Source organism: Anguilla rostrata, chromosome 3 (genome assembly GCF_018555375.3).
Source record: "Anguilla rostrata isolate EN2019 chromosome 3, ASM1855537v3, whole genome shotgun sequence".
Lineage (NCBI taxonomy): Eukaryota > Metazoa > Chordata > Actinopteri > Anguilliformes > Anguillidae > Anguilla > Anguilla rostrata.
Window position 1 is genome coordinate 19,484,875 of NC_057935.1, and position 14,567 is coordinate 19,499,441.

The window sequence follows — 14,567 nt, forward strand, 5'->3', positions numbered from 1 at the left end:
CAACAGTACTCACAATGGTAATTCAAATTATCTGATGAAATAATAATAATAACATTAAACATTCCACAGACGTGTTGATTCAGTCAGAGTATCAAATATGATTGATTGCTCCTGTAAATCTGAATAATAATTTAAAATGTGAAATTATTTTCAGAGATGAGCACATTCTTGGTGTTTACAATGCTTGATATGATGCCATGTTAATATAATTTACGATGCAACCAATAAAGAGGACAATTTTACAAGGTGATCGTAAAGTTTATTGAGCAAGCTATTAGTGAAATATGAACTCTTTGTTCCTTTGTTTGTAGAAATGTTCAATATTGAATTCCCCAGCAGTTTATTAAGCTTAACCATGGAAACATATTTTCAGATGAGGATAATTTGAAATTGATGGTTTTCAATTGCAGTGTTTATATGATTTCCAAGTTGCTTTTGGTAAACAGTAAATTATTGTGCATGTTGAGCACAAAGCTTCAAGGCAGACTCAGGGAAAATAGTTGGTCAGATTACACAAACGTATGTCATGTGATGACCATTAGATCAGTTGTCCCTAGCATTTCTAACTAAACAATGGCTTAGATCAACATTTTTCATTAACTTTTACAAAGAATGTACGTAGACAATGACAATTAATGTATTAATTACATACAGTAAATAATATCAAATTCAAATTGCTATGGAATTAAAACATTTTATTTGTTGCCCAAAAAAAAACTGTATAAAATCGTTTTATTGCCAATGTAAAATCTATGTGATATTCTGCAAAGCAAATTCCCCACTGAGACAAAGATTTATTGTAGAAATAAATGTCTTTGGGATTCATTTTTAGATGAGGACATATATCTGTTTCCATAAAGCAGTCCAGGGCACTTTTTAAATCACTAAACTCAGGGACTGTCTGGGGATGTCTAGGAAGTGTGTGATGCATGGTCAGGCACCCGACTGGGTCCGTGCTGATTGCACTGGCCGTAATTGGTCAGGCTGTAGGGTAGGAGTACGCTAATCTGACCCTCAAGGGTTGGAGTGCTGCTGGAATTCATTCTTCCTCTATACTTAGAGACCTCATTTAGATCAGAGCCGCCTCATTTAGACCTATCAGGAACACCAGGCGATTCAGACCCACACAGTGTTTTATACCGACCTGGGACATCAGGTGAGTGGGATTTCTGGCCAATCAGTGTTCAATCAATCAATTGTCTTTCAGGTAGAAAAGAACACTGACCATACTTCTGGCATCAAGGGAAATAATCTAGGTAGCAGGGAGTCCACTGGCAGGGTGCGGTTTGCCTCAGTACACAAGAACTATTTATCAACAATCTGTCTGACAGAGCTGCACAATTAGAGCCATCTAGTGCAAGGACTGCACAGCTCAGCTCATGGACTGCAGAGCGACTAAGCAGCTCAGCTGGCGGACTGCAGGGCGAATGTGCAGGCCAGCTTGTGGACTATAGGTTGACTGGGCGGCCCAGCTGGAGAACTGCACAGGAACTGCACATCCTAGCTGGTGGACTGCAGAGTGAAAAGGCACATGGTCTTGAGTGCACTAGTCTGGGATCACCAGAAGTGATGGAGGATGGTGCTGTGATTGGATAGGTCTGCAAAATATAATGCGGCCAAAACTGAGAGAAAAAAAGAAAGAAAAAAAAGAACCAGAAAGACAAAAAAAGAAAAAGAAAAGTCCAGCACTTACCTCGTCAGATCCGTCGGAGCAATCTTGGTTTCCATCACACCTGAGAGTAGCTGACACACAGCCTCCACTGTCACAGCTGTATTCACTTAGGGAGCAGGACGGAGTCACTGTGAATTCAAAAACAATAGCAAAACAAAATGGCTGTGTCCCATACCTATCACACTGAGATCTGAACATGATGAGCACAGTTAAAAAAAACAAACTAACAAACAAACAAACAAACAAAAAAAAAAACACATACAATTTTCAGTTGCATAGTCCATGGTATGTGTCTGGATTAAATCTAAATTCTGATATTCTTTCACAAACTATTCACCACATTTGATTTTAATTCCAAACAAAGGATATTGTTATTCAGAACATTTATTTACAAATGACAACTGAACACTGGTCAAAATACTAAAAATACAGTGTTGTTATACATTGAATAATGCAAGCGATACACTTTTATACCTATAAATAAAGAATAAAAATAATGTTTTCACTTATAGTTAATAGATTTCTATTCAAATCATAAAGTCAAACAGCACGGATAACCAACTTCAAAATCAACCCTATTTATGTGATTAGAAAAATTATGTAACTGTGCATGGTTTTCATGTTAAATGGCAATCAGTTACTGAACATAACTGCAATTATGAAAATGAATTTCCCTATTATTATAAAGCAACCGATTCATGAAGGCATCAAGAAGCTTACATGTGGTAAAAATAAATGTAAGCAAAACCATTATGGCTCATTTTTAAGAACAATTTTGATACAGAGAAATTCTTGATATGAGAGTGTCCATGTGCTATAAAACCTGCTCAGGGCAACAGCACATGCCAAAGTCAGTGGGTGCCCTCAATCACAGCATGAAAAGAGGACTTATACCACAATGAGCTCTCTCTTACAGGGCAGGCTAGGTCATTTTCTACCAGTTGGCAGGGAATGTGGTTCATCTACACACTCTCTAGTCCAGGAGAGTCACTAAGTGTGAAATCATCCTGAGATACTTGTAGGGCATCACTATGGAGCAGTACATAACCTCACACCCCCTGTGCTATGGCTCAATAATCTGTCCCAATGGTTGCAAGTTCATCTTCGTCGTACTGGTGCTCACAAGGTCTGTGGAATTTCAACTTATTTAATTCATTGATTGGTGGATTTGAATTTAACGAACAGGAGCCAATTCATTGATGTGAATTGAATGGTTAGGGCTGGTGTGAATTGAATGGGTAGGATTCAATCCATTCAATTCACAGTGATTGGTGGCAACTGAATAGAAATAATTTCCAAGTGCAAATCTACTGAGAGTTCATGAGAAAAATTAAAACTCACGGCATCTCTAGGAGCTTATATTCAATCAACATTTCACCGATTCATTACTAATTCAGTTTGACGAGTTAGCTTTAGTTCTCTGAGCTCAGCTCTAAAATGTGTTTCCGAAGAAAAAGTCCTTTCCTTTAATTGTTAATCAAAATTAAAGAGAAATATTCATGCTGCATATTTTGTGTAGGGTGTTGCCTCCTTTAGACAAACTTCAATGAAATTGGTGAAATTCAGAATCTGTATGACAGTACTATCTAATCTGTATTGTATTATTTATGCTCAAAATTCTTAATGGTTTATGTGCTGTCATTTCCACTAGGTAGAGTTTTAATTTGGGTGTTACAAAGGGACATTAGGTTCATTAAAAAAAAAAAATAAATAAAAAAAAAAATAGCTTTCTGTCAAATCTACTTTCAAGTAACAAAAAACGGCAGTAAGGTTTTTAAATGTGAAGCACAGGCCTCTGTGATCTGAATGAGTCACACTGCAGTTCCTGATACCACTGTGCCCAGGTTGTCAGCACTTAACGCAGAGCTGATAAAATATTCAGGGAGAGAAACGGAGAGGGAAACCACAGTCAGGGGCCTTGCCTGAACTGTGTTCCCTCTTAATAGACAGTGAACAACTGCCAGGCTCCTGTGGCTAACACCACTTTGGAGACTTTCAGATAAATCTTTTGCCCTTCTGCTTCAATTTCGCCACTCCAAAGGTCTCTTGCCATCACCGAACACATTTTCATTTAAAGAGTCGCAAACGTTTTAATAAACAGGTACAAGGTAGCATGCAAAAGTTTGGCACAGAATAGTCACCCCTGGAAAATAAATTAATGAGCGTGATTAGTGCTCTTGGCTGAGTGCTTTGGTATTAAGCTCAGTGGGCTGATCAGTTCTCTTACAGTGGCCTGCGAGAGCTTGGGTTCAAAAACCACAGCAGAACTACCTCCAGTGCAGGGACAATACCACCGGTACCTCTCAGCTGGCTGAATGTTGCTATGGGAGTTTCGGGGGGGGGGGGGGATCTTATATCTGTTAGTTTTCAGAACACAAAGTTAGCCAACATACAGTAGCTAGATGAACATAATAGTAACATTGTTGGTTGGAATTTTCCTCTAAAAAATTAGGAGCAATACGCTTCCATATAATTACTTTCAAATGCTGTGATAAACTGAAAATAGAAGTTGATTATGATCAACTAATCTACTGACATGGACAATTAATTTACTGACATGGAAATAATGTAGCAGAGGACTATCCGTTGGCGATGGCTACGTAGACTCCTACACAATTCTGAACTGAAAAGGACAAAATTCTTCCTCTCAGACAATGAAAATTACATCATTATCTTAAGTCATTACATTAGGGCAACTCGATGTATCACTTATTTAATTAAAGAGCATGTGACATGTTTTTCCTCCTTGTGCTTGTGATAAGGGTGAAAAACATAGACCCAACTGCAGATTTCAATCAGACATTGTCTGTTACAACACCAGCTGTTACCTATTTATAAAACCTTCCAGCCAATATATTCCAGAGCAGAGACATTTTCTGACACTGGGTGTATATTGAAAAACTGTCCAGCTTCAATATGATGAGCGGAAGTCAGGATATGTCCAGAGGGAGGAAAACTCTTCCTTAAAGAATACAGTATTTTGTGCATGTGTGTGTGTGTGTGTGTGTGTGTGTGTGTGTGTGCGCGTGAGTGCGCATGTGTGTGCGCGTGCGTGTCCAAATAAATCTTCCCTGCCAGTTTTCATATTTTTCCTTAGGGCTTTTGTTTTTTCTGTAAGAAATTGCCACCCGCAAATCCCCAGCAGTTCAAAAAAATATATAAAGCCATGAAGGCATAAAAAGCATTACACTGAGCACCCTGAATCACATAAAGAATTACTGTTAGTGCTAAACACTGTAAGTGGCTGAGTGCCCCAACATAAAGTTGTATAAAGTGAATAAAGTTGTGTAATGATGTAATTACACACAGGAACGTCTGTGGCCTCTGGCTTCCTGACCACGGGACTGACCCTCTGCTGAGTCACGTTCACCATTAACTTTTTCTGGTCAACCAAGGCATAATTAAGTGCCTGTCCCCTTTCTCTTGTGACCCTGCAATAAACTCATTAATTGACCAATTAGGCACCAGCTTGGGGCAGGAACTCCCCTTTTAGGAGGAAATGGGCAGCCCCATTAAAGCAGTAACATAAAATATTTTTTAGTGCAATGACAATCACTACCAATCGATCACCACCAAGTAAGCATTGGCTTACTTTTTCATCATATCTGATACGATAGAGAACCTCCAAACTTCACAGGCCACATGAAATGCTTTTGGGAAAAGAAAAACATCACCACACCTATCATTGGCATTGATATGACAGGGAATCATTAGCAAGGCCAACATGGGGGTTCATTACCACATCAGGTATTATTAAAGTAAAAATGATGAAAAGAAAGCCGCCAAGCTGCACTATGACAAAGAATGCTATCGTGCTCAGAAGATAGCTGGTAATTATCATTACGGCATATCCTCCAGTGCTATTCCTTCATGGCAGTATTGATTTTCTTCTGCTTTACAAACCCTTTTAAGGTTGACAAATCACAGAGGAAATCATATCTCTGTTCTCGATTCATGCACAGAACAACCCACGGTTGACCCCCAACTAGCACAATTATGCGCTTTAGAGACAAAGGGGAAAGCACCATTCTGTCCATCGGCTACGTGATGTAGACAAACCGTAAAGACAGATTTACATTTCAACCGATGAAGTCATCTTGCTACTGTAACCGTCTCCTTTTAATAGCCTCATTAGCCAGAGCCATACATTTCAAGCCTGTATAATTAACATCTCCAGCCCCCACTATTTTTCCATTAAAACATTGTATTGTCAGCTTTGCTTTAAATCCTCTGGCAGATGGTTTTCAGTCCTGACTTGGCCTTTGACAGCGCAGTTTTGTTTGGCCATGAAATGAAGCTAAGTAGCTTTTATCCAATGTTTTTGCACGCCTCCCCATTAAAATTATAAATTCCTCTTGGTCTCTTAGCCCTTGGCTTGCTGCAGTTTAAAAGGCACACAGCCAATTAGTGCTGTTTCTGAGAGAGAACATGTGCATTACTGTACGTCCATGAGGACTGCTAGCTGAGCAAAGAGCCGAGGAGTATTTATGCTCAGGGAATCTCTGCAGATATGCCCATCGCCTTAACCGCCACACCACAAACACTCTCATTATGTCCTTCAGAAAAACCGCCTGGACGGGTCTGATGTGCTTAGCGAGTACAAGGATTTGTCATTAAAACAGACTCATACTGTGTGGGATTCAATTCCCACGGAAAACAGAAACATCGAGATGTGTGTGTGTGTGTGTGTGTGTGTGTGTATGTGTGTATGCATATGCGTGCATGTGTGTGCGTGTGTGTGTGTGTGTATGTGCGCATGTGTGTGTGCTGGTTGGCACTTGTATTCTTGGTTAGGTTTGCAGATATCAAGGCCATTTCCTTAACGTTTGGAAGCCCATTCAAAGGCGCACATGATAAATAACCTCTCACTTGCTACTTTATGTTGTACATATGCCACTTCTGAAGCTTCCACCTTTGAGGTATTAACCTGCTTTTCAGGAGTATGATGACACTCAGAATCTTGACAATGTCAGGATTACACTGACTATCTTTGTTATTTTTGACATAGTTGTGCTAGTTTGTGCTGTCAAAATGAGATCTTAAGTTTTACATGCAATTGCAACATTTAGCATCCTACATGCCTAATGTGAACATCATCACTTCATTACCATAAAAATGCCCTACTGTGAAAGCCCCTGGTGCTGCTTTCAGTTCTGATCCACTGTGAAAGCCCCTGGTCCTATATTCAGATCTGTCCCACTGTGAAAGCCCCTGGTCCTACTATCAGATCTGATCCACTGTGAAAGCTCCTGGTCCTATATTCAGATCTGTCCCACTGTGAAAGCCCCTGGTCCTACTATCAGATCTGGCCCACTATGAAAGCCCCTGGTCCTATATTCAGATCTGTCCCACTGTGAAAGTGCCTGTTCCTGATTTTGGATCTGGACGATTGTGAAAGCCCCTGTTCCTACTTACAGATCTGCCGATTGTGAAAGCCCCTGGTTCAACTTTCAGATCTGGCCGATTGTGAAAGCCCCTGGGCCTACCTTCAGTGCCTGTCGCCTGGCAGCTGCTCTCGTCCTCCCCCGTTTTGCAGTCTTCCTGTCCGTCACAGAGCCACTTCACCGAGATGCACAGGTTGTTCAGGCACTGGAACTGGTCCTCAGAGCATCGCGTTTCACAGTCTTTCTGCAGAAGTTCCCAGAAAACATAAAGCCAGCATTTAACCCCCCGCTCTTACACCACATTCCATAACTTTCCCCTCGTATCTGTAATGAAACTCATTTAATAACGTTGAGAAATCATGCCTTTACAACCCGCCTAACTGTTGGCAAGCACAGCACCAAACGCCGGCAATGGTACCGGATATTTTCATTTAACATGTAACTTTAAAATAACAAGTTACTCTTTATGGAGGACATTCATCAGCGCTGGCTTAATACCACGTTGCCAGCGGCACATTTTCCCTCCCATGTTTACTCAGCACTGGGCAGCAAGTGTTTAATTCTCCCTTACTTGGACATCAACAAGGTTAACTGTGACCACCGAAGTGACAAGTGGAGAGCGCGACCGCAGGAAATGGAACGATTTCGAGAAACGCGGCATGTGGCACACGCGCGCTCGGTCTTTGTGCAAGCGTTCTCTGCTGGGCAGCACTTGAATAATTGAGCAGGCACTGAATTTAAATAACAAAATTACAATACAATAACAACGCAAAAAAATAGCACAAAGGAGGAGGGAAGGGTGGAGCTATTAGGATATTTCCAAATCAGAGATTATTCATAGGCATGACAGATAATTATAGCCACAGTAACAAATGACAATGCAGAACAAATTGGTCATTTCATGGCTTTTTCCCTCCAATTAGGTATTTTATTGTGCATATCGGAATTGTGTTTACTGGAAAGTCTGATATTTCTTAGCTATTTCGCTAGACTTGCACAATCTAACAGTAAATGCATCAATACAATAATAATGCAAAGTTTAAAGGAATATTACAGACACTTTAACACAATTCTTTTTTTACCTGTCACAGACAAACCTGAAAGCATTTTGCTGCATGCATTTCCAAGTCTCTCAGGACACCGCTAAAAGCATTCATAGTAGAGACATGACACATACAGTATATATTATCATAATCATACAACATAGATCTCAGCGACAACGATCGGAACTCATGAAGGATGATGAAGATGCTATACTCGCATGTTTCTGAGTCCAGTCGGACAGTCGCGGTTCACTGACCTCGTCCGAGTTGTCGACGCAGTCGTAGTCGCCGTCGCAGCGGAATCTGGCGGAGATGCACTCCCCGTTGGCGCAGACGAAATCCTTGGAGTTGCAGGTCACTGGCTCTAAGTTTCGGGGAGAAACAGACACACAGTGGGATTGGTGGGGCGGGGGGTGGTGCAGAGGGGGGTCTCCTTGGGCTTGCAATCAGGCAGTGCTACAGGTGCCTGCTGCACTCAATCGGCCTTCACCTGGCATTTTAAAACCTGCCTTTTTAAAACCTTACATATTGGTGATGCCCCCAATCCACCATCTAAGTGCTCTTAGAAAGTGCTACATAAATGTAGTTCCTTCACTCCTCCCCCTCCTCTCCCGCAGAGACACTGCATACGGCGACAGGGCAAGAGTGGCCGATGTGCATCCATTTTATCCCTCACAAGCAAAGGATTCATAATTTCGTTTGATCACCTGGCTCACTTAACTTTCACCGGCTGAAAATCTACATTTCAGGTCCTTCCGATATCAAAGAGTTTCTCCCCAGCAACCGGCGCAGAGGACCTGGCACTTAGCAGAGGACTAGTGCGCCTGTACGCCCTGCAAAGTGCTTTAAAACACAGGGTGGGGTTGTGCGGCAGGGGTCCTGGGCTGTCGGCAGGGTCTTCTCATTAGTTAGGGTTTGACTAGCTGAGCTGCATAGGCCCTCTGGCTGATGGCGGTATGGTCTCATTCCACCCCCCCCCCCCACATCCCCCGTCTTAGGGCTCGCCTGCTCAATACACCCCCCTCCCTACCCTTCCGAGTGGCTGGCTTCCTGGCTACTGTGGTTGAAACAGCATCGTCGTTGGGTAACAGCAGTGGGGCAGGCCATTTTCAGAGATTAGCCGGGGACACAGTGGTGAAATGGTCTGGTCATTCTGAATGGGCACGACCGTTGGACGTGTACGCACGTGTGCGTAAGCATAGACTTAGTAGACATAGCTGTACATGGCTGTGTAAGCCCACACATTTCCACACTTATAAGCACAGGTGGTAATATACAAGCACACACATACATACACACACACACTTACACATAAAATCCAAATAAAGCTAACGGCATGATTAAACCATTTCTCCGTTGACGATCAAGATGCTTTAACTCCCCGCAGAAAGGGAGTCATCCTGACTGTTTATCCATGCGAGGATGATCTTATCTGCGTTCTCCGCCGCCATCAGAGACCGCTATCCGCGAGTCGACGACTCTTCTCCCGTCTGCGATCCGTATCAAATCAAGTGGAACAAAGCCGCAGAGAGGGATTGAGTTCCCTCCGCTTCTGGGGATAAGACGACACCTTCGGCGGAGTTCCTCTTCCTCCTGACGGAGCGCCGCGGTACGAAAAGGGCACGCGTCCGGATGACGAACCGGCGTAATTACAGGGGAAGATGGGGAGATTTATAACGAATGCCTGACCGAGATGAAAGAACGCGCGGCGCAGTAACGACCCAATAATTAATAAGACGACGATGCCAGGACAACGTCTCAACCTCAACTCTTTATGAGGATAATTGCGTAGTTTGGGAGTTGTGCTCCGAAGAGCCGGCCGACATTTTTCACCGCCGATGGAGGGCGGTGATACTGGGGATATCTCCACACACCTCGACTACCCGAAAGAGGAAATGAAGGCTAGACATACGGCACTGTTTTACGTCCTGCGATAAATCTTTACACTTTAGTGAATGGAATTGAATAGACCGAAGTGATGGAGAGCCTGCAAATCCATCTCCTGCCAAGAGCGTCCAGTATTTTTCAGCGGAGGTGCAGAATATTCTTCTTCAAGCGAAGTTAAAAAAGCAAACCAATGATCAATATTCTGCAACATTCATTTGCAGTAAAAAAAAAAAATAGCCAGCAGAAACTAATAAAAGTTTTAATGATGTGCTCAATATGGCTTGGATTCCAGTTAACCACTATATGATTTGATTTCAATTTTGGAAATGGAATTTAAGCAAGTGTTACACAAAAACAGCATTATGAGAGCTGGCTATAAACCAAAGGGAATAAAGTGGAGAAAATGAAACACCCAATTAAACCCCTTTATAGAGTAAACGAAGCACGCTGTGAATAGACTGAATCTGGGGATCACATTCCACATGTGACTCCATAAAAGAAGCCACTATTTACCCCAAACTCTATTAAACGGCCATCAATCAAAGGAGTCTATTGGCTCGTTTTTTGTTGACCTTTCAGATAGTCCCCAGCACTTTTCTCAAAGAGCGAACAGAAGACGCGGGGGGAAAAAAGGAAATCTCTGTACGATTGGAATTCCTGTTATTGCCATAGTTTCCCACTTATTGTACACCTGATTTCCAAGAGGCTAAAGCAATGGAGCGAGAAGGAGTCTATTTACATGCGATGGGGTACGTGGACCGTGCAGAAGGTTTGGCTCGTATAAACGGAGTGCCATGCCTGAGTAAATTACATAGAAATCTGGTGGGAAGGGCTGTGGGGGGATGGGGGGGTGGAGGGATAACTGCAGAGATGGGTATCAAAGCAGGGCTTTAATTTCAAAGTGTTTGCACACTCTGGAGGGTAGGAGCCAAGGGTGGACTGCTGTAGGTGAATGGGGGCATGCGTTTATGTGGGGTCGATTTGGCTGCGTGCAGTGGGGGAATTGGTGGATGTAATATGGGGGGTTAGGGTTAAGGGGGGCAGCAGGGAATAGTTTAGGGTTGTAGGCATTCTACAATATCCTCAGATTTTCATTTTATGCCTGATGTCACATACACTCACACACATACAAAGACACACATACGCATGCCCACATACACACAAGCCCACACAAGCATGAGCGCACACATATGCGCATGCACACACACATGCATAAATATACAGACACACACACACACACACACAAAGACACGCACACATGCATACACATGCATGCACGCCCGCTTGCACACACGCACACTCACACAGACTTGCACACAAAGGCACACACAAACACACAACACACACACAGACACACGCATGCGTATGGGTCAAACACAAACTGGAACCACACTCTACAGCTTAACTGACAGGGAGGAAAAAAAATCAAGTGAGTCCAAACCACTGACATTTTGCATAAAAGCAAAGAGGCAAATGCATAAATAAAACATAAGACGGCTACAATTCCCATATCAGTCTGTCCCTGTGTGTGGCTAACAGCTGTGTTTTAGACTTCAAGTGATAAACAGAAGAAATAAAAAAGGAGTTTTACAACGGGGGGTGGGAGGAGAGGAGAGGAGAGGAGAGTGACTCACTGCAGTTCTCCTCATCGGAGTGGTCTCCACAGTCACTCTGACTGTCACACCTCCAGTGGTCAGGGATGCAGTTATTATTCTTGCAGCGGAACTCATGAGGTCCACAGGTCTTTTCATCTTGTTAGAGACAAACACAAACAAACAGAAATTGCGTGACGGCGCATGAATATTAATGAGCCTCGGTCATATCGCTGCAACATTATCATGATTTCCTTGGTATCAAACCAGTTTTTGACACTAAAAGGGGGAAAAAAACAACCGTCTCATGTGGCCTACACATAAAAAAAAGATAAAGAAATACATAAATAAATGCTGATTTGCAATGCCAATATCTTTTTCTTCTATCTGTGCAAGCACCTGTCCTGGATGCAATTTCCCCCATCTCCCCAATGCCATTCAATGACAAAAGGGAAAGTCTCTGGAAAAGTTTTTTTTTTTTTTTTTCAAAAATTAAAACTTTTTCAATATCACACATTCAGAGGTAGAAAGTCCAGGGGTCAGAAACCAAATGCCCTGCAATGTGTTTTTTTTTTTCATCTATTAACTCAGCATGCAGGTTCACTAATTAGTTCTACTTCCTGGCTGAAGAATTTTGCTAATTAACAAATTCAGGTGATTGGAACAAAATACTGGGGAGGACCTGTATTTTCTGAACCTGGATTTTCAACCTTTGCCCACATTTCGTGCTGCCACATTTCCAGGGTGTTCACAGGCTGAGGATATCACCCAGGGGTTACTCAAAAGGCGACATCATAATTCTTGGCAGGTTGTATAGTTTGTTGAAATCATTAATTATTTATCATTAAAACATTTTTCATTATCACGGTAACTCTGCAGACCTGTATGGCTTGCAAATTGTATATAATACATTCAGCCTGATCTCACTGTCAGACATTTAACACAAATGTTCGAGGAGCAGAGAAATATATAACGAATTATTAATTAGCCCTGCACTCTGCTAGAGAACTAATTCAAAACACCGACAGAATTGCAATTAAATCTTGAACTGCAGAATAATACCAAACTGCTCTCCCTCGTTTCTCTCATGGTGGTCAGGGGCTTTTAGACAGTCAAGAGAGAACATTCCAGAAACACCTTAACATTGAAATAAAGAACTGGAAACATTCCTCACCAAGGACTCTAATAAATTACATATTAAAGGCACGCATAATGATTTTTATTTATTGTTATTTTATTTGAGACAGTGGATACGGTATGTTGGAATCCAAAAAAAATGTAATGTTTTGTCAACTGTGCCAAATGGACAACTACTTTCAAATGATATTATTCATTTAAGATCAGGTTTGTGAGAATAAGGCTAGGTCAGGGGTACACAATAAGGTTGAACCACTTCACGACTTTGTTCAGACTTCTGCTCTTAGAAAAATCGATCAAGAAATGGTTGAGATGCATCAGCTACTGCCGCAAACTGCACACATATTCTTGCAGGAAACGTTTTATTGTAGTCCGATATATGTAGGAGTGAACCAGTATTGGCGTAAACATCAATGTAACCTTGTTTGATTTATACTCGGTACTTTCTGCTATATAACAAGCATCTTGATGGATTTTTTCCTATTACGGCACAATGCTTAGGCCCTGATAGGCTTTGATGAACAGCTACTCCCAATTCTTTTTCCGATTGAACACATTCTAATTTTGTTCCGCCCATAAAGTTGCCCGGCCTTAAGTTGTTATTTCCCACACACAACTTTACATTTAGTGATACTGAATTTAATTTGCCAGGTTTCCACCCACTTATGGATTCTCTTTGGAATCAGCTAAAATAATCAGAGAAGATTTAAACTTAGCTTAACTTCCAAGGTTATATCGTCTGCAAATGTAACAAATGTGCTTCCAATGGCTATATCAAAATCATTTATGTAAATAAGGAAAAAGCCAAGCTTGCAGCATCGATTCCTTGTGCAACTTTATTGAATGCTGTTAAGTCCAAATATATACTATCATAAGCCATGTTAGAATTATTTTATTTGATTAATCACATTTAACATAATGCGATTTATATTAAAATCCACTATACTTAAGGCATTGGGCATGCATCATACTTATCTGTGAAAAATTTAATTGGGAAAAAAAAGTGATTCAAATATAATTAAAAACATTTCATACAGTGGATTAATAATTTTTGATGTTTCAATGTTTTTCATATTTATCTTATGACATTCAAAGAAACCATATAAACAAAAGACAAAGTAAATACAGATAATGAACAACAAATATAAACACAAAGCGGGAAGCAGATACTAGTTTAGTCACTGGTTATGAAATACAAAAATGCCAATCTTCTTTCACAAAATGTTTAAAATGATTAAATTTGACCCAAACTGAACAGAAGAGTTAATAATTCCAAATGGTCCCTAATGACAGATTCCAATATTTTACATGGTATGCAAATTCAACTGAAAAGCGCTGTTTCTTAGTTTCCTGGATTAGTGAAAAAATATACTCAACTACAGAAAAGTCTTAACAGACTGGACCCTATTGTTGCATATTCAAATAGGATTACGCTATTCTTAAAGTGTCCACTTGAATGCATATCTAATTAGTGACACCTGTGTCCTTACAGTGTACATTGTTTGCAGTGACCTACAAACACAATTGTAAGAAATCACAAGAGGTCAATTATCAGCCAAGTATGAATAGAAAATTCTGTTTTGTGATCATTAACACATCATATCCCCTTGTGCCCCACTAGAACATATATGTGTGCAATTAAGGCTGAGTTTATCTTCCATTCCAACTAAAAAACAGGCATGTTTCTGAGTGAAAGTCACATTTTTAAACCTTTTTCACTTACTTGAGAGCATCCTTCTATTGAGCAACATTCACAGAAAAAAAACATAAGTGGCTTTTTAACCAGCACTGCACAGTACAACTAAATAGCTAGACACTGCTGAAAGCTATTACTGTGTAACAACTATATTCA

The 14,567-nt window shown here is 41.1% G+C and overlaps 1 protein-coding gene across 5 annotated transcripts in view; it reads right to left on the reverse strand.

The window, feature by feature from the left end:
* Positions 1-14,567, reverse strand: part of LOC135250411 (low-density lipoprotein receptor-related protein 1B-like) — a 398,366-nt gene that overhangs the window by 44,088 nt on the left and 339,711 nt on the right. For all 5 annotated transcript variants that reach the window (XR_010328923.1, XM_064326657.1, XM_064326656.1 and 2 more), the window contains 4 exons: positions 11,621-11,737; positions 8,357-8,463; positions 7,159-7,300; positions 1,694-1,800 (listed from right to left, as the gene is read on the reverse strand). Coding sequence is in view for 4 of the 5 variants with exons in the window: in XM_064326657.1 (XP_064182727.1) it covers positions 1,694-1,800; positions 7,159-7,300; positions 8,357-8,463; positions 11,621-11,737 (473 nt within the window). In the remaining variant the exon portion in view is untranslated. The remainder of the gene's footprint in view (positions 1-1,693; positions 1,801-7,158; positions 7,301-8,356; positions 8,464-11,620; positions 11,738-14,567) is intronic.